General features: G+C 44.2%; 1 protein-coding gene across 4 annotated transcripts in view; it reads left to right on the top strand.

Annotated features, from left to right (window-relative positions):
* The window catches only part of parp4 (poly (ADP-ribose) polymerase family, member 4), a 42277-nt gene that overhangs the window by 10000 nt on the left and 12116 nt on the right, over nucleotides 1-20161 (top strand). For 3 of the 4 annotated variants that reach the window (XM_085374882.1, XM_085374884.1, XM_085374883.1), the window contains exons 11-26: nucleotides 1542-1673; nucleotides 4638-4736; nucleotides 5298-5481; nucleotides 5650-5791; nucleotides 6620-6762; nucleotides 6858-6989; nucleotides 9137-9223; nucleotides 9770-9934; nucleotides 10015-10061; nucleotides 10232-10313; nucleotides 11146-11283; nucleotides 11371-11560; nucleotides 11837-11907; nucleotides 15666-15853; nucleotides 16580-16679; nucleotides 16794-16961. In XM_085374882.1, coding sequence (XP_085231008.1) covers nucleotides 1542-1673; nucleotides 4638-4736; nucleotides 5298-5481; nucleotides 5650-5791; nucleotides 6620-6762; nucleotides 6858-6989; nucleotides 9137-9223; nucleotides 9770-9934; nucleotides 10015-10061; nucleotides 10232-10313; nucleotides 11146-11283; nucleotides 11371-11560; nucleotides 11837-11907; nucleotides 15666-15853; nucleotides 16580-16679; nucleotides 16794-16961 — 2068 coding nt within the window. The remainder of the gene's footprint in view (nucleotides 1-1541; nucleotides 1674-4637; nucleotides 4737-5297; nucleotides 5482-5649; nucleotides 5792-6619; nucleotides 6763-6857; nucleotides 6990-9136; nucleotides 9224-9769; nucleotides 9935-10014; nucleotides 10062-10231; nucleotides 10314-11145; nucleotides 11284-11370; nucleotides 11561-11836; nucleotides 11908-15665; nucleotides 15854-16579; nucleotides 16680-16793; nucleotides 16962-20161) is intronic. The other variant, XM_085374885.1, reaches the window with a different exon arrangement.

Genomic DNA, 20161 nt, shown 5'->3' with positions numbered 1-20161 from the left:
CCACAGGATTGGGTGGGGGGTGAGGAGTAATCCGAAGCGAACACAGCAGCCGCCCTGCACAGCGCTACCATTCCAGCGCGGCACACCAACCCGCCGTGTTCCCCCGCAGGAAACAAGCATCGAAGGCGTTTGGAAAGGGAGGGGGATGAGTGTGTGCTTATCAGTGTAAGTGTATGTGTGTGCGTGTCCAGAGTTCAGCGGAGACAGTGTCCTTCGCCCTGCCAGGCTAAGTAAACAGTCTTCCAGCCAACCCAGGTGGCCTTGTAGGGAATGGGAAGGAACAGACTCAACAGAGTCGTTATCAGGGTGTTGTTCGGCTCCGGCCTTGAGCCCACAGCTGGCGCTGAAGGGGTCTCCGCATTATAATGGTGGTTTTTCTTTTACAAACAACTCATGAGAATTTCAAGCCGTTTTTAACACTCCGACACCGACACTGGTCTCAATCTCCCGTTGGATAGCTGCGAGTTTCTCCATGATGTTATTTACCTTCAGTTCTGTGATCTTTTCAGTCTTTTGCTCACATAGCAGATTCTGAGACCTCACAACCGCAGCCAACTGATCTGCGATGTAATCCAGCTTCCACCCAGAGGTGTTGTTCCGAGTGGATTCTTCCCTGATGTACTCCAACATACGCTCAGAGGTGTTATTCTGAGCATTCACTGCAGCCGTAAGCGCCTCCAAGCTCCATGCTGCCTTCAGTGAGCCCTTTCTGAGAAGTCGCACCTGTCGTTCCAATCCCAGCGGGCAGCCTTGTGGGGGTTTGAACAGCCGGTTCCGCTCTCTTAATTCTCCGATAAGCCAGGGCCAAGCCAGCTCCGATCAGCAAGAACCCTGTTATCATGGTTCATAGGTAGATATCTTTAGCGTCCTCGATCGACAGTCCCGCCAAGCACACGATCCTCTGCCACCCGTCCATCGTGTATCCGGCAGGGAAAGTCCCTCCAGGGCACTCGGGTTCTCCCGAGCCCAGACTTCTCGTTAAAGGGTGTCAATAGCATCCAGAGACCAGTTGATCAAATCCATAATTCTCTTTTAGGTTTTAGACACAGACTGTGAGAGAGTGTTCCAGGGAAGTGAAAAAAGCACGAGACAAGACAAGGACATAAGAAGCAAAGCAGGGAAGATAAGGGAGAGGAGTGCTTTTAGGTGCTCTGCCCCTTCACTTTGGAGTTCCCCCGACCTCACAAACATCACTTTATTCCCTCTTTTTAAGTCCAACCTTAAAACCCACCTGTTGAAAATTGCCTACTCCATATAACTCATCCATGAACTTAAACTTTCCGTCTGCTGCTCTTATTATTGTGTATATTTCATGTTTTTATGCCTGTTTATTTGCTGTACAGCGTCCTTGGGTGTTTTGACAGGCGCTTTTAAATCAAATGTATTATTATCCCTGCTGTAAGAAGCCGGTCGTTGCAGAGGTAAACGAGCCAACGTGTTCACAATGATCTGTCTTCAGTTTTCTGGCGCATGTCTTCTGTATGCAATGACACAAAGATCTCTTTCACAGATGTTCCCTCGCTTTAATCTGTGTTTCGCAGCAGGGTGCAGATCCAGCAGATTGTGCGTGTCGGCCGAGGGGTGGAGCTTCAGACCTTTAAGAGCGAGCTGGGGAATGTTAAGCCACTCCTCCATTCCTCCAGTCCCAACAACTTTGTGGGAATCCTGTCTCGGTGAGAACAACTGATCCTGTCGTTTGTCTCATACCTGATTTACTGTAAGAAAACCGATTTCAAGCTGAACCCACATCGACAAAACTCTTCTGTAAAGCCGTCCATTCAGAGACTTAGCTCGTCGCATCGAGCTGTGGTTGACACTCTCATATACACTGAAACAAAGTCTGAATGTCGTCAGGGTGTTGTAGCCACCCGCCGTGGGCAGGCAGGCGGGTGGCGTGAACAACAAGTCAAGAACGTGGCGCTGTGGGGAATTTAAACACTTTAGCTGCAGCTACCAAATATCTCGATGAGTCTGGATCTCAGTGACGTTGACCTCGAGGTCAAAGTTGTCTGGAAACTTCATGATAACTTTAATTGATACCATAGCTGCATGTAGTAGTGACCTTGACCTGAAGGTCAGAGGTCAACTGAGAGTTAATGAGGAACATTTATGCCATAGATGCGTCTTTGGGGAGGGGGCGACTTGTGGCCGTCAGTATTTAATTTTATTCAACTTTTGGGGATAAAACACAACCGTGTGGACGTCTTAGTCCGTTTGCATGAACACGTTTGATTTAATATGTCGACCAATCAGATCAAAGACTGAAGGAAAAAACAAAGGTTTTCTGTATTTATTGTGTTTATTGTATTTACATGTAATCTAACTGATAAGCTACCAGGACATCTCTGCCTGTGTTCTGCTGCGAGTTCAGATCTGTGATGCTGTGTGGGAATAATGAATGGAAACTTAATGGGACAGAATCCCGTGTGCTTGGATTCTAAGAAGAGCAACAACAGCTTGCTGTCATGGTGTGCGTGCAGCAGGACTCAAGGTGCCAAAACTCAACTTTATTTGCTGGACAGGAAACGAAGAGAAAACTAACTAGACTGGGGAAGATAAACAGGCAGACAGAACTCGCATGAGGATACAACATGACACAGAGCAACAAAAACACAGGGCTCGAATAAACACCGGAGCAATCGGGGAATGGGAGAGGGAAACACAGCTGGGACAAATCAGACCTAACTAGACAACAGAAGCAAAACCAACACGCTGCACACAGGACAGGGACTATCAAAATAAAACAGGAAACACAGAAACAAAACTTAAGGACTAGAAATTACAGAACAAAGAACTACTAGAGCTCGAAATACAGAACCTTAAACCAAAAGACTGGTAATGATAAACCACGATGAAAGCTCAATAATTATACCAAAATCAAAACACACGACCCAGGACTGTGACACTTTGGGTCACACCAAAGGTTTGTTGTCTGTTGTGAGACATGTCTCGCTTTTTAACCAGTTAGAGGAAACTGTGATTCGTCTTTAACCCTTTAGAGCCGGTCGGAGCGGGCACGCTCTGTTTTGTGTAACTATTTTTAAATCCCGGTAGCTCTGCAACCACGTGAGCTAGCGCAATAATTTTTTTTGCATATGAAACCGGAGGAGTTGTACTTACATCTGATGCCATCAGCTTGTCCTCGGTCACGGTTTCCTTCCACATAAAGCTTTGCAAAAACTGCATAAAAAGCACTTGCAGCAACAAAAACATAATATTCCAGAAACACGCTTTGCCGATCCGATCAGCTGTTTGTAACACTTCCTACGTCCATCAGCATGAACTATCACATGGCCGCCATGTCCTGCCCGAAACCGGAAGTGACGTCATTTTTCGCGGAAATGTAGTTTTTACCATCAGGGCCTCATGAGCCTATACTGGTGTTTTTAAAAGTTATCTTTGACTTTATGACTTTCTGTGTCGTTTCTGGGATGCTGAGGACTCATATTGCACTGCTGGAAATAGTTTATTTTGATGCATATGCTGCTTTTTGCAAATTTGCAGTATAATATTTATTTTCGTTTTTCCTGCAGTATATAAAAATTGGTGTATTTCAAAAACAAAACTATGAAGACACTCAAAATAAATTTCCTGTGGTGGGAAACTATTTTGTGCAACTTTTTTGTATTTACAGTTTTGAGGGATAAGCCTCTTAAATTTCTCTAACTAGAAATATATGTTAAAAAAACAAAAGCGATTTTCAGTTTTTTTGTAGTTTATTGCACTTTTTTGCAATTTATGTAATTACTATGCACTTAATGCAGACATATTATTAAAATCTGGGCTATAATGGTTGTATTGATGTATATCAACTTGAAATGCTCCCAAAAATGGCTCCACAGCATGTAAAAATATAATATAAGCTCTGGTGGACTTGGTTCTATGGTAGGTCCTAAAGGGTTAAGGACACTGACTGGCCAGGTGGATTTCAGCCGGACACCGTGTCTCTGGATGTTTAGTGCTTTATTTCTACAGCCCCAAATCACAACAACAGTCACCTGAAAATGTTGTTAGTGGTTTCACATTTATCGTGTATACAGACACGCACGATGTGTTTATCACATCACTTTGAAACATGTCGTTTTTTCACCTGTCCTCTCTCTTATTCTTTCACTTTAGATAAACATTATGTCCATAAATATTTGGACAGAGACAGGTTTGGTTTTTTATCACAATGAATTTGTAATGAAGTTCAGACTTTCAGCTTTCATTCAGAGGGTGGAACAAAAAGATGTGAGGAACACAATCTCATCATTTCAGGGGCTCAGACGTCATTGGACAAACGAAACAAGTGAAAGTAATTGTTGAAACGCCTTTTCTGGCACTGACAGCCTGAAGTGTTGAATTCATGGACATCACCAGACGCGAGCCTCCTCCTTTGTCATGCTGTGCCTTCACTGCAGCAGCTTTCAATCGCTGTTTGTTTGTGAGCCAAAGTCTTCAGCCAATGAAACGCTCAGCTGGGTTAAGATCAGCTGACTGACTTGGCCTTGGCTCCGGCTGTACGTCTTGTGTCCATCTGTATTAGGAAACGCCGTCCAATCATTTAGCTCGATTTGAGCAGACCTCCTTTACATAACGATATCTTTACTTTCATATGAATTGTGTGTCTTTAATGTTTGTGTCCTCCTCTTCAGTGGCCTGCTGCTGCCCCGCGTGGGAGTCGAGCACCACGGCATAGAAAGAACCGACGTCGGCAAACTGGGCGGTGGGATCTACTTTAGTGATTCCCTGAGGTTAGTCGAAAATCTCAATTTGACCAGTTTCTTTGTGTGTCTGACACATACGCTGCTGTGCAAAAGTCTTGAGCCGCCCCTCATTCATTGACAGTTTGCCATTGAGTGAAAAGTGTAATACGACACATAAGGCAAGTATGAAGAACTAGTTCAAGGACGAGAGACGTGTTACAATCTGGACACAAATCTGATGGTTCCATTGATTTTGATTCCCAACACCACTGGCTGAACTCCGTGTTGCACCTCTCCCCCGACTACGTGCGCATCGGCAACGCTTTGAACCAAAACGTTCCAATTTGAATAAGATCATGAGACTTGTTGCCACTTGTTTTAACGTGATCTTGTGTAATCTGCACGCCTCAGCATCTTCTCCTTGGTTCCCTAAGAAGGGCTGTGAGGTTCATACGCTGTGGAGTGTTTTCAGTCCTCTGGTTGTAGAGTTTCCTCTGAATGTAAAGCAAACACTGACCTGCAGTAATACAAGCTTTCACTTGTTATTATTGGAGTTTTGATATCTCTGAACCAAGATGGCAGCAACACAGTCACGTTTTCCATCCACAGCACCAGTCTGAAATACTCCAAGCCCGGCGTGACGAATGGCTCCCGGTTGTTGTTGGTGTGTGACGTTGCGTTGGGACGTTGCAGGCAGGTCTACAGGACGGACGTCCTGCTGAAGCAGGCTCCCGACGGATACGACAGCGTGCGCGGAGTCCGCCGCGCTCCAAACACTCCCTCTGAGTTTGAGGTACAGTAGGACTGTGTGAGCGTTTACATGCACATGGATAAACAGACAGAAGAAAACACTTACTGCCCATAAGCTGAATTATTGTTCTTTGCTGAATATTTAACTGTTGTCACACTAGGTTCACTCCACTAACGCACACAAACATGCATCCACTCTTGTGTCCTCCAGGATGATGAGTATGTGGTATACAGTCCTGATCAGGTGAAACTCAAGTATGTGGTTCAGTTCAGCATCCAAGGAGACCAGCTAAAGGCCTTCACTCCTGCCGTGGACATGTCACCTGAGCTCTGTCTTCCTTGTTCTGCTGAAGGTGAGCACTGGACAGCTGCGCCTTTGATCGGCTCTTATTTATGGCGATGAACGTGAGAGTACAGTGCGCTCAGCTTAGTGGTTGAACTTGAGCTTTCATACGTTTTTACCCCTCAGCTGTAAAAGGCTCATGTGGTAGCATCGTCACCACGTTTATAATTCCAGTAAGCTGAGAATGAAATTTGAACCTCAAGTGCTAAAAATCATCAGTGACCCTTGACCTCAAGATAAAATTCATAGGTCTGAAAACTCCAAAAGGAAGCCACCCAGGATTATGACACTTACTCACATTAAGCCCAGACTGATCCAAGTGGGGTTAACCAGTAACACCACCAGATATAACATGTAGTGGAGCGAGCACTGCTGCACAGCTGTCTTTAAAGGTAAACAGTGACGTCATTCATTAGATGCAGCTTATAATTTACAGATGGACTTCTTTACTCAAAGCACTTTTTAGTTTATCGTAGAAAGACACAAAACCTTTGCATGTAGAGTTGGTGAAACTACACAACAACAGTTTTTTGTCAAGCTCTTCAAAGTGTTTGTTTGCACGTGCAGGATGTTGGTTGTGGCCCTCAGCTACAGGTTTGTTGCCATGCAGGCTGAGTCTAAAGAAGTGTCGAGATCCTGCTCCGGTGGCTTCGTCTATGTGAGAGGACTGTGTTTATTGGTCAGGATGGGACTGACAGTCTCTGAACAGCTATGAGATTAGTGGAAATCCTTTGTCAGCACGGTCTGCTATGTGCGAATTATAATTATGAAGCTGAAAAATAGAAATGAAGCTAACCACGTCATTCTGCACTGTTTCGTCTCTTGTTTCTGTGTGTAGAGCTCAGTTTAGGCGATGATATGTTTGAAAGCAGTAAAAACCCCTTGGAAGAGGTGACCGCCGGACTGTTGGACAGCGCTGGTCAGCAGCTCCCTCTGCAGGCCGTTCATGTGAAGTGTAAACTGATGGATCTGCTTTCGCAGGTAACGGTGGCACATCGAGTCGTTTCAGTGTTTTTCATTGTTAGCTTGCTGACATACGATTTGACATTTGATGTGATCGTCTGTGTCCTTCTTAGGTCATCATCTTCCAGAAATACACAAATCTGAGCTCAGTGCCCATTGAGGCAAAGTATGTTTTCCCTCTAGATGATTCAGCTGCAGTGTGTGGGTTTGAAGCTTTCATCAACGGGAAGCATGTCGTGGGACAGGTAACGGAGCGTTATTCAAATACTAGTTCACCGTCTGAAAGTTTTCATTTCCTGTTTCTGTGAATTACAATATAAACACCTGTCAAACTCTCTCTATTTATATATATATTAGGGGTGCAACGATACACAAAATTCACGGTTCGGTTCGATACTTTGGTGTCACGGTTCAATATTTTTTCGATACAAAAAAAATGTTCATGCCTTTTTAATTTGTCATTTATTAAATTTTCACGGCACATTCTGCACCACATCTCTGTGCGTTCATCATTTGTTTGAAGCCAGCTCACCTCCTGCAAACACTTTTCCAAGAATACGTGCTTCTTTTGTGGTTCGGACTCCTTCTGACATTTGTTTGGAGGTGGAGGAACATCACAGTAATTGCTTAAAGGAGCTTCTTCGACATCTTTAAGAGTTCTAAACAAATGTCTGTCCTCCTCCTGAAAATCTTATGTACGCAAACACGCGTTGCAACTTCTTATCTTGTGCGCGTTTTTTATTTTGACAGCGAATGCGCACCTGCGGACCACTTATGTGCAGCCCTGGTTATTTAGCTTGTCATATTGCAGCCACAGAAATTCTTTTGTCCATGAAACCATAAAGCTGCACTTTCTTTTTGCCTTATAGTCTGATTTGTCACAACTTCTCCGTTTTGTGGTAAGCTTTTCTTTGGCTGTCACTTCTTCCCCCTGACCTGTCTTATTTGGCTCAGCAGAACTAAAATATATATCCTGCTGCTTTTACACACACTCACATAAGCTCAGCGATTCTCTGCGCGATCAACCTCTCACATGTTTAAGCTGCGGGAGATTTCACTTGTCATGTTTGCATAGTAAGCTAACGATTAATAAGACGATGTCAGAGGAATTGGTGCACAAATTATCATCACTCACAGATCAGTGCTGTCGCTCTCTATACACAGTTCGCAGGATTGCAAAGTGAAAGCAAAAAACAAGCGCAAATTCAAACGCGACTTCAATATGTCACATATTGACAGTGGCTCACCGATGCCAATGACATAATTACCCAGCTACATTTCTGAAAGAATGCAAAAGCATTGACATATATTTTTCCTTCCTACAATAGCCCGACGGGCAGGGCAGAGAGAGATTTTGGTAGCCCGACTGGAAAAATCGCTAGCCCCGGGACGTCGGGTTTTACTTTAGTCCATGACGCGCTTACCTTCAGGGTCATACATCACATGAAAACCAAAATAATTCCAAACGCCAGATCTGAATGAGGGTGGGGGAGGTTCAATTTGCCATGTTGCAAGTAGAGCTTAACTTCTGTCTCGCTAGCTTGCCCTGCGCTCTTCCTTCTGACGATGCTGTCTGTGTGGAGCGCTCAGTGGATCTGCGCTCGACAGTGCAGCCTAGGCGGAGTAGTCGAGCGCAGATCCACTGAGCTCTCAACACAGACAGCATCGTCAGAAGGAAAGTTGATAAAATAAATTAAAAATGTTGTATTGTTCGATACATATGCGTACCGAACCGAAAGCACTGTATCGAGTGGTTCAATATCTATACAAGTATCGTTGCACCCCTAATAAATATATATATATATATATATATATATATATATATATATATATATATATATATATATATATATATTAATATTATATTATTTTTTTTTTTTTTTTTTTTTTATTCATGAAAATGTGACCAAAGCATAACAGGATCTTTTATTATTCCTGTTGTTGTTGTCAAAGCCCAGCAGTCTGTTGATAATACCCAGTACTCTGACGCTGGAGGGAGTAGAAAAGCATTCTTTAGTGTTTTCCACAAAGTTCTGCCAACATCAACGAGCCTTGAAGCAGCCGGGTTTGTAAAAGACTTCAGGCTGTGACTACATCACCCTTCAGCTCACTCGCTCTTTTGCTAGTTTGATCTATCAAATGCAACATTTAGGTTTATTTTGGACATTGAAGTTCTCATGAGCTCATTGGCTAATGATTTGTGAGTCACAATTTGTTGACCAATAAGCACGTGGGTTCTCTCATTTCACAGCCCTGTGCTCGTGACATTTGGATTCAAAAGATGAACGATGAATAGTAAAGCTGCTCAGTTTGAGGCACTACGTCTATCGTGTATATAAAGCCTGTGCTGTTCAACACAACGTGAGCAAACCAATGGATGTTTGTTTCTCAGGTGAAGGAGAAAGAAAAAGCTCGCAAGGAGTACAAACAGGCTATTGAGAAAGGACATGGAGCTTATCTCATGGACCAGGATGCACCTGTACGTCTAAGCACGCACACACACACACACACACACACACACACGCGCACACACACACGCACACGCACACACACGCACACACACACACACACACACACGCACACACACACACGCACACACACACGCGCACACACACACGCACACACGCACACACGCACACACGCACACGCACACGCACACACGCACACACACACGCACACACACACACACGCGCACACACACACACACACGCACACACACACGCGCACACACACACACGCACACACACACGCACACACACGCGCGCACACACACGCACACACACACACGCACACACACACACACGCACACACACACACACACACGCACACACACACGCACACACACACGCACACACACACACGCACACACACACGCACACACACGCACACACACACACGCACACACACACGCACACACACACACACACGGTCATCATGCGGGTCCAGAGCTGTTTAGCGTCTCCTGGTGTTATGTAGGCCCTTTTAGCCGCCGCTGGTTGTGACATGGTCTGTATCCTCACTGCAGGATGTGTTCACCATCAGTGTGGGTAACCTGCCCCCTGGTGCAACTGTCCTCATCAAAGTGACCTTTGTCTCCGAGCTGATCGTCAGGGACGGCACAATTCTCTTCTCCCTGCCCGGCAGCGTGGCTCCGTGGCAGGAGAGTGCATCCCTCAACCAGACCACACAGGTAACAGAGATCCTGTCCGGCTCATGATTGAATCAGAGTTTGCTTTGATGACAAATATGACTTTAAACGTCACTCCACAGGTCAGTGTGGAGAAGGTGTGTGTAACTGATGAAGCTGCGAGTGTGAGGTGAGCGAAATGAAGCATTTCTGTTAACCAGTCTGAACCTCGTCTGCTCATATCCACCTCCAAACTGTTAAGAACTGAACAACAGCTTTGCAGTATTTACAGCTTCATTATTTCGTGTATCGTCATGTTTTTGGTTTGGGGTTGTTCAATCACTGTTCCTTTGCTCTCAGAGAGTTCACCTTGGACCTGTCAGCTGAAATGCCCTATGAGATCTCCAGCCTGCAATGTATCACTCACCAAGTCAAGATGAAGGTCATTTGGCTTTTTATTTTACATTTAAGCAGTGAAACTGAATATTTTATTTACAAAAAATGTGTCCAAGTGGAAGATGGTAGATAATGAAAAGAAGAGGCCCCAGGACAGATCCCTGCACGCCTGCAACCAGAGGAAAGGGCTGAGAAGTGAAGGATTTAAGTCGAATAAACTGAGTGATTTAAACCTGGCTAGTGGGATATGGGAGAGACCGAAGGAGGCGAGCCTACTGAGGAGAATTGAGTGAGAAATGGTATCAAAAGCAGCAGTCAGATCGAGAAGAATAAGAATGGAGAGTAAACCAGAGTCGGCTGCCATGAGAAGATCATTGGTTACTTTTATCAGCACAGTTTCAGTGCTGTGGGGCGGCGAAGACCAGACTGCAACTGTTCATGCAGATTATTATTAGTTACGTATCATCCAAATCCTTTGGGATTTAAGTCCCTCTGATCGAGCATGTGAACAAATGACAACCTGGCTGCATTTGGAATTGAATCAAGTCATTAAAATGAATTCTGCTACTAGTAATAACAATAATAATTACAATCATTATTATACTTGTTGCCGTTTGTTCTTCATTTACAGCTTTCCAAAACACCGTCATTCATTCTATTTAAAGATTTCGATTGTTAATATTTGTTTAATGTGACTCTATTTCAGTTGGAAATCATTTCTATTTGACCTGTTGTCTGTGTCCAGTCAGAGGAAGGCTGGGTGGACCATACCACTAATTGTTTTACCTCAAAGTTTAAACCAAACTGCTGTTTACAAATATGGATTTATTGCATGCAAACCAATCATTTTTTGCTCTTTAATGTTTGTGGTCATGTAGAAAACCGACTGTAAGGCAGTGGTGAGCGTGCTGCCAGGACAGATCATGGGTCCAGATGGATTCCAGCTGTCCATCATGCTGTCTGACGTCCACCTGCCCAGGATGTGGGTGGAGAAACACCCTGACAAGGACAGCCAGGTTTGTCTGTCGCTCTCTTTGTCTTCTCCTCCTGTCACTCTAAAAATGCTGCTTTTTTGTTCAGCCATCTCGTTTCCGTCCCTTTAGGCCTGCATGTTGGTTTTCTATCCAGACTTTGAGGTCAGCTCCAGTTCAGACGCAGATGAAGTCATCCTGCTGTTGGACACATCCGAGTCCATGAAGGGAGAGTCTCTCCGCTCGGCCCGCAGAATCGCCCTGCAGATTCTCAAAAGCCTGGATCGCAGCCTGAGACTCAATGTGGTTTTGTTTGGAACAGGTCGGTTTGTACTTGCAGCCTGAGGCAGCTTTTAGGCTAACATTTAAAAAGTGTTAGCTCAAGTCAACCTGAAGGATGTGAATAACAAGAGCAGCACGTCTTTCTGTGAGCAAACCTGTGTCACTCACAAGAGTTTCATTTACAGTTTGTCATATTTGCATTTTTCCCACACAATACTTGGATGAAGCTGTTAATCACATATTACTGAGGAAACCCTGCAAATGCTTGCTGTAGCCAGTGGTAGCTTTCTTAACTTTTACTGTGTTTGCCTTTCAGATCACACAGAAGCTTTTCTAACAGTGACGCCACTTGGTGAAGTTTATGAAGAAGCCCAGAGATTCATCAAGGTCAGTTATAAATCTGTGGTGCTCTTATAGCTCCGGGTACTGAGTAGCATGGCTGCATGCTGCTCTATTTGTTCTATTCTTATCTTAGCAGGTACGCTAACACTAGCTAACATGATCCAGAAAAAGCCCTTCTTTCACCTCAGCCCTAAAAGGCTGATGGGGTTTTGTCACCACCCAAGTTTGTGAATGTGATAACTTGAGAACGAAGCCATGTAGGATTTTCAAATTCTTACTATAGGTGTATCTACCAACAGTGTCAGACATGTTTGAATCTTAGTGACCATGATCTCAAGGTCAGAGGTCAACTGTTCTGAAAAGCTTCAATTCATTTTTATTTATATAGCACCAAATCACAACAAAAGTCCCTCAAGGCGCTTCATATTGTAGAGTAGATACAGAGAAAAACCCAACAATCATATGACCCCCTATGAGCAAGCACTTTGGCGACAGTGGGAAGGAAAAACTCCCTTTTAACAGGAAGAAACCTCCAGCAGAACCAGGCTCAGGGAGGGGCGGGGCCATCTGCTGTGACTGGTTGGGGTGAGAGAAGGAAGACAGGATAAAGACATGCTGTGGAAGAGACACAGAGGTTAATAACAGATATGATTCAATGCAGAGAGGTCTGTTAACACACAGTGAGTGAGAAAGGTGACTGGAAACTTAACTTGTGACACATCAAACTTATTGGTAATGTCACAAGAACAACAATGGTGTGCTTGGTTTCAACGTAACTTTGTTCTTTCATGAGTTATTTACAAGTTTCTGACCACTTATAAAATGTGTTCAATGTGCTGCCCATTGTGTTGGATTGTCAATGCAACCCTCTTCTCCCACTCTTCACACACTGATAGCAACACCGCAGGAGAAATGCCAGCACAGGCATCCAGTATCCGTAGTTCCAGGTGCTGCACATCTCGTATCTTCACATCATAGACAATTGCCTTCAGATGACCCCAAAGATAAAAGTCTAAGGGGGTCAGATCGGGAGACCTTGGGGGCCATTCAACTGGCCCACGACGACCAATCCACTTTCCAGAAACTGTTCATCTAGGAATGCTCGGACCTGCACCCATAATGTGGTGGTGCACCATCTTGCTGGAAAAACTCAGGGAACGTGCCAGCTTCAGTGCATAAAGAGGGAAACACATCATCATGTAGCAATTTCAAATATCCAGTGGCCTTGAGGTTTCCATTGATGAAGAATGGACCCACTATCGTTGTTCCCCATATACCACACCAAACCATCACTTTTGTTGTTCCAACAGTCTTGTAGGGATCCATCCAATGTGGGTTAGTGTCAGACCAATAGCGGTGGTTTTGTTTGTTATTATTCTGCAAATTCTGTGCACCGATCGGGGTCATCCTCGCTGAGATGCTGCAGCAGCTGGAGTTTGTAATGGTGCCATTTGTGAGTAGCACTACTGCACATATTACTTTGTACATTTACACTACTCTGGTCAGTTGTTTACTTGCACTGCTGTGACAATACATTGGGGTGCTAATATGGCACAAGACACTTTAACATTGTATTCACACAATGTACATTTTCAGATTTTGAATTTAAAATTTCCACATTTTTGCTATTTAATTTATTTATTGTATATATTGTCTTTTTGCACAGTCAAAGGAGAGTTCAGGACACATTTCACTGTGTTGCACTCGTATGACTCTGCATATAACAAATAAAGAGCCTTGAATCTTGATGTAAGGAGCAAAAGACCGCACTAGGGACTGAGCTCTTGGAAACTGAGCTACTGACTGTAGTGACGTTTATGGGTGAAGTTGAGCAGCTGACTGAGCTAATTGCTGAGTTTCATGCTGAGCTGGCAGCTCGGACTGCTCTGGCCACAACTCAGCGTTCCCTAAATCAGAGTGCTCTAATTCAGCACGTGCGATTTCAAAGTCCACTAAAAAAGCTACACAGTCCGCTGAATTAGCTCACTTGATCCCCTCGCCAAGGTCGAAGGCGGTTGTTCCAGAACCATGTTCTGCCTCAGTTACTAACTTTAAGGCAGCAGGTTAACAGCCACACAAACAGTCTGAGAATGCACAGCCTGTTAATGGGCTCTAGTTTAAACACTCCGGTCAGAATGAGCACAAGAAAAATAGTTTCCATCACTCCCTGAACACTCCTGCCCAGAATGAACAGTCACTGTTTCAGCAGGTAGTGACAAAATGCCTCGGTTACTCACAACAGCTTCACAATTAGTAACTACAGGGACGGCTGACAGTGAACTAACAGTCTCCAGGCCCACTGGCCCAGAGAAACCCACAGTGGACGGGTTAGACAAAACCTTTCTCTCTACTTTCAGCTGGCTTAGCATTGCTAGTGAGTGGGGAAGAAACGGCCTTCATCTTGTTAATAGCAAGTGGTGTTACAACTATGGTGGAGTCTGAGTTACTTTGTCTGCTGACTCAGCAGACGTTGAAGGAGTTAGAAAAGATGGGGTAGGGTGCCGATGGCGAGGAAGCCTTCTTCCCTGAAGTGGAGGGTCCAACAAGTGAGCAGCAAACGACGGTGGGGAAACTGTCCGCCTATGAAGAAAAACCAGGCAACAAGAACTCCCAGGGAGGCAGCCGCATCCTCCTCGCCCGGACCGCCCAAACCAAACGGCTCAAAGCTGGAACTTGCCCTCAGCACGGTTACAATTCGAATTCTTTTTTTAATGTCCAAAAAGCTCACTACACACTACCCGTGTGTGACGTGAAGGACGGGATTTATTTATAGTGAGTGGAAAAAAACATGTACAAATGCAGCACTGTGGCTCCCGTGGCGATTCCTCTGCGAGTCCGACACACGTGTCCATAAACAGTGAGGAGGTGACAACTCCAAAACCCGATTGCGCTCCGTGGTTTCCCCTCGAGACGACACTACCGACTCCTGGTGGCACAAAACACACACAGCTCAGCAGGAAACCCACAGTAGTGATGTCGTTCACATAAACGCTCATCAATGGAGGTACTCTACAGGTTTGGAATAGACTGGAGCTCCGCCCCCTTCTTAAAAAGGACTCTCTTGATGAGGCCATCAGCTGCAGCTGCTAACGAGCGGCAGGTGTCGCAGTCCCTTCAGTGGCCCAAAGTACCCCGGAGCGCGTATGACCACACACACAGGGAGGAGGAGGAAAACCACCAAAAACACAACATATAAAATAAACATACAAAAAATGCATTAGCTTACTTAGACCCAGGCCATGACAGTAACCTCCACTAAAGCTGTTTCTGTGCTGTGATGAGCTCTGAAACTAATGGTGGACATTGGCCTTTATTACAGTTTGTTACATGTTTTTGCTTTTATGACTCCAGTAACACGTCAAAAGATTTTGCAACTTGCCCACAGACAAAGAAATGATCAGTTTCTATGGTGGGTTCATGTGAACAGTGAAAGACAGAGCAATGAGGAAAAGCATCTAGAAAAATGCATTTGAAAAACGTTACACATTCATTTTCATGAAGGAAAAATATTTGATCCTCTGGTAATCACAGAGGTCAGGCGTGTCGTGCAGTTGCAGGTTTTGCACACATCTCAGTTTGTCCCGCTCATGTTTGCAGATCCTCTCCAAGTCAGAAATGTTTTGTGGCTGATGAACTAAAACCTTCGGCTCCCTCCACAGATTTTCTATATATAGCTTCTATTATAATGTGACTGTGTTGTATTAGTGAATATATTTTGATGTTAATGGCACTGGTAATGTTGTGTTTAAAGCCAAACTCAACAGAGAGTTTTGAACAAGCTCGATTCTTCTCTTTCCTATTAGCACTCCGCTCCATTAGGGGGAGGCACTGAGCTGTGGCGTCCCCTGCGAGCGCTCAGCCTGCTGCCTCCATCGCGCGGCATCAGGAACCTGCTGCTGCTGTCGGACGGCCACATCCAGAACACCGAGCTCACCTTGAAGCTGCTCAGAGACGATGCTCAGCACAGTCGCCTCTTCACCTGTGGCCTCAGGTCTGAAAAGGGTTCTGAGTGGGAAAATAATAATAATAATAATAATAATAATAATAATAATGGAGTGGATTTATATAGCGCTTTTCAAGGCACCCAAAGCGCTTTACAATGCCACTATTCATTCACTCTCACATTCACACACTGGTGGAGGCAAGCTACGGTTGTAGCCACAGATGCCCCCAGGGCATCATCTATACACATCTATACACTGTGTAGCAGCCTTGTGTTTAAATAGTTGCCCTGTGAAGTTATTCTCTAAGCTAAGTTGTACACAAGTACAGGATGTCATTTGAGAGTTGTTGTTTTTTTAAGTGTTACACAGCTGTGTCGTCCTACAGCTGTGGTCACAAGTTTACATCCATTTATCATGAACATGATCGTCATGGTAACAGTAGGCTTTCATGATTTCTCTGAACCGCTCGTTTTCCAAGATTATTATACAGTTTACATCTTTAATGAGCTTAAAAAACAAGACGTGGGTACACAGTTTGTAAACGTTTGCCCACAGCTGTATACTGTCGCATTAAAGTGTGTCCTGCTGTTTAAACGGTACAGTCACCAGTAAGAGACGTGAATTTACAAAGCACAAGGCCTGAATAACAACATTAACAACACGGATCATTGTAATGGACGCTGTGATGCTCTGCACACTGAGCTTCTTCTTGATTTGATCCATTTGATCTTTTAAATATGTATAAAGTATATCTATGTGTCTGATGATTTTAGCACAATGGCCAACCAACACATGCTGAGAGCCCTGGCTCAAGCAGGGGGCGGAGCCTATGAGTTCTTCGACACAAAAACCAAACACAACTGGGCAGAGAAGGTGAGCGCTCATGTCATACATAAGCAGCTGTTAATTGTTGTTATTCAGTTGTTGACTCGTTATAAGAAGATCATAAATAACATCCAAAATTTTCTCTGTCTGTTTTGTTTACAGGTGGCCTGTCAGCTGAAGCGTATGGCATCTCCTGGCTGCAGTTCAGTGTCTGTCAAGTGGCAGCAGTTCAGCCCAACAAGTCCACCTCTGCAGGCTCCCAAGCAGCTGCATGCTCTGTTCAATGACTGTCACACTCTGGTTTATGGCTTTGTGCCACACTGTACTCAGGTAAGCTGCTTCTCTACTCTCTGAACACAGCCCTGCCTTTTCCTTCTTTTCTGTCTTTTAGAATAGAAAAGAATAGAATTCAACTTTATTGTCATTGCACATATCATGAAATGCAGTTTGCATCCATGCAGAAGTGCTTTAGCCATGATATAGGTATATTACAAAATATATATCAGCAATAATAAAGATATATTACAAAAATGGGTCTATTATGGGTGTGTTACAGTGTACACGGTATGAAGGTATGTTATGAATATGCAATAACTATAAGTATATACAGGCTGTAGTAGGGCTGTGCGACATGACAAAAATCTAATATCCCGTTATAAGACATTTATCGTCCTGACAACGGTATAAATCACAAAAATTTAATATTTTCTGTAAATTCTGTGAATCTCGAACAACTTTACTTGTGTGAAGCTTTTCCAGCTGGGCGTCCTTTACTTGGACTCCAGTGTTTTAACCGATGCATGAAACTATACAGGTCGCCCTGCAGTGGAATGAACCCGCCCCCGACCTTACACACACTACACAGACATCACATGGGGATACAAGTCGGAGAACGGTTGCATTACAGGAAAACACTGAAATGTACACTACAATGGGAAAGTACAAGAGGAAAAAAAGAGACCTCTGCTCATGCTGGGCTACAGGAGGACAGCATGAGAACAGGAAACAAAAACTCCTCTGCACAGAAAGCACATAAATGTCCACAGTACAACATTATGGAGCACGTGACCAGCAACAGGGTTGGGTAGGGGATAAGGAGTTCTCCCAGGCAACACAGCAGCCATCCTGCCACTGCGCCGACTCTCCAGCGTGGGCCCAGACCCGCCTCGTGTTCCCAGGAGGCAACAAGCATCGAAGGCGTTGGAAGGGGAGGGGGATGTGTGAGTGCTTATCAGTGTAAGTGTGTGCGTGTCCATAGTTCAGCTGAGACAGTGTCCTTCGCCCTATCAGGCTAAGTAAACCCAGCCAACCCAGGTTCCTTGCATAGAGTGGGAAGAACAGTCAAAACAGTCGTTATCAGGGAGTTTTTGTTCGGCTCCAGCCTTTAGACATAAGTTGTAACGGACACCATTTTCTTTCAAAGTTTGAGTCCAAGGTTTATTTTTTAGCACCTGACGGCTCTTTTTTTTCTTAAGTGCACAAACCTCCACCTCTGGTCTTGCCGGAGTCATCTGCTAGCCTGTCGGCTCGGTGTGTGTAGCGTCCTGCTAACTCAGTAGCATATTGTCCGGGCAGCTGTTGTTCAGCCAACCTCCGGTGTTCTGGAGATCTCTGGGATGAGTCGGAGATCGGCGATAAAACTGTTGGAGTTATGAGTCCAAATGTCCAGAAGGTCTCGTCTGCTGTAGGTCAGCAACGCACAGCAATTCTGGATGAAGAATCCGGTCAAAAATGGATTAAAACAACCCGCTAAAAGGCAGATTCTGGAGGGACACTGAGCCTCGTGTTGTTCATGTGACGCCATCTTACATTTAGAAATGTACAAAGTACGTTTTGCTGCTGCTAAAAATGTCCATGTAACAAGTGAGAATATGATCGGCAGTGTTGTGATTTGCTGTGTGGCAGACAGGATTGGACCCAAACGCAGGACTCACAGACACCAGGGTGAACTGAAAGAGGCAGCTTTATCTTGGCTAAAGTGGAAACACTGACGTCGGACAAGGACTATCAAAATAAAACAGGAAACACACAGAGCGAAACTCAGACTCAGGACACACAAGCTTAACAAGGAGACTTTTTTGTTGGTTTGTTTGTTTTTATGAGATGTTTTGATTTGATAAGTATCTGAGGCTGAGACCCCGATGCTGTAAAACATGATTGCTGGGCTTCATTTCTGTATCCAACTGTAGTTCTAAGATTAGCTGTTTACTAGCTAATGTTGTTCATGAGACTCATCTCACCTTGGTAATATAAATATAATATGGTGAAGATATTAAAGTTATCATTTTCACCATTATTAGTTATTACAGCAGTGAGCTTGAACTGTGCCAAACGCTGAGCCTCAGTAAAGATTCAAGTTGCAGTTATTTATATTTCCTGTCTCCTTAAATCTTCACTCAAAGACAAGTAAGTATCTGTGACAGTGTGTATACAGATGTATTATAAGAGACAAATATTGTTCGTTTAATATGTTGGCATTACTAAATTTGGCTCAATGCTTACATATATGTGTAAAAAGCAAATGTACGAGCTGTGATAACTGTGTCTGATAGAATGAAGAGTCGACTGATATATGAAATATTCCTTTATTGGGTGAGAAAATCAGACCATGTCATAACTGCTGTAAGTCACACAGAATAGACATCAGAGCCTTAAACAGGCTGACGTCTGCTAAATGGGTCAAACTGGGCAGAAAGTCTACAAACACATAACATCCTTATAGAATATGATGTAACACTATAGATCAACTTAGCTCAGAATATATAAAGCATATAAACAGTTACAGCAATATGATGCAACAAACACAGCAGCTACTGATCCAAAATACTCAAAGCTTCATAGAACTGAAACCAACATTTATTTTAGCTCCATCCTGCTGCTGATACAGACTTTAGGTTTCTGAACATTAAACTTGTTGCTGCCTTTCATAGTGTGTAACTTGAAGGCCCTGAGTACTTTCTCCCACACTGGAAACACTGGGATGATCACATTATTTGAACATTACCTAATAAGACTGATTCAGCACAGACAGTTATGTTAAACTTTCCTAGCAGTCCTTCACAAACAGGGAACAGTCTGTCTATTCTCTCCATCTGTCAGCTGCTGCTGGCTCTTCCTCCTCCTCTTCCTCACACACTGCTGAGTTTGTCCTGGTGGATCATCAGGGCTGCAAAGCCTCACAGATGATGTGCAGCAGTGGCTCCCTCAGTCTGTCCTCACTCTGGACACTTGCAGTCGTCACACATGGAAATCAAATGTGTGATAAGCTGCAGGATTCAAACACAAGTGTAACTTATAAACACATGTTCATACTTTTATTCCACAATCAGAGAGAAAGAAACAGAGAGAGAGTGCAGGACAGACAGACAGGTGACAGTCTCAGGTGTACACACTGCTACACAACAGCACAGAGAAGCAGGATTTAGTGTTTGTGTTATTACGAGTGTAAACAAGAAGAGTTCCAGATGGTGCAGTGGACACATGTGTGACTGCTGTGATTAAAGCATCTTTCTTTCAGCTTAACGAGTGAA

The sequence above is a fragment of the Diplotaxodon limnothrissa genome, linkage group LG16, assembly GCF_057381915.1.
Source record: "Diplotaxodon limnothrissa isolate DT_005_m linkage group LG16, D_limnothrissa_male_GT1.1, whole genome shotgun sequence".
Taxonomy (NCBI): Eukaryota; Metazoa; Chordata; class Actinopteri; order Cichliformes; family Cichlidae; genus Diplotaxodon; species Diplotaxodon limnothrissa.
This window is presented reverse-complemented; position numbering and strand designations above follow the sequence as displayed.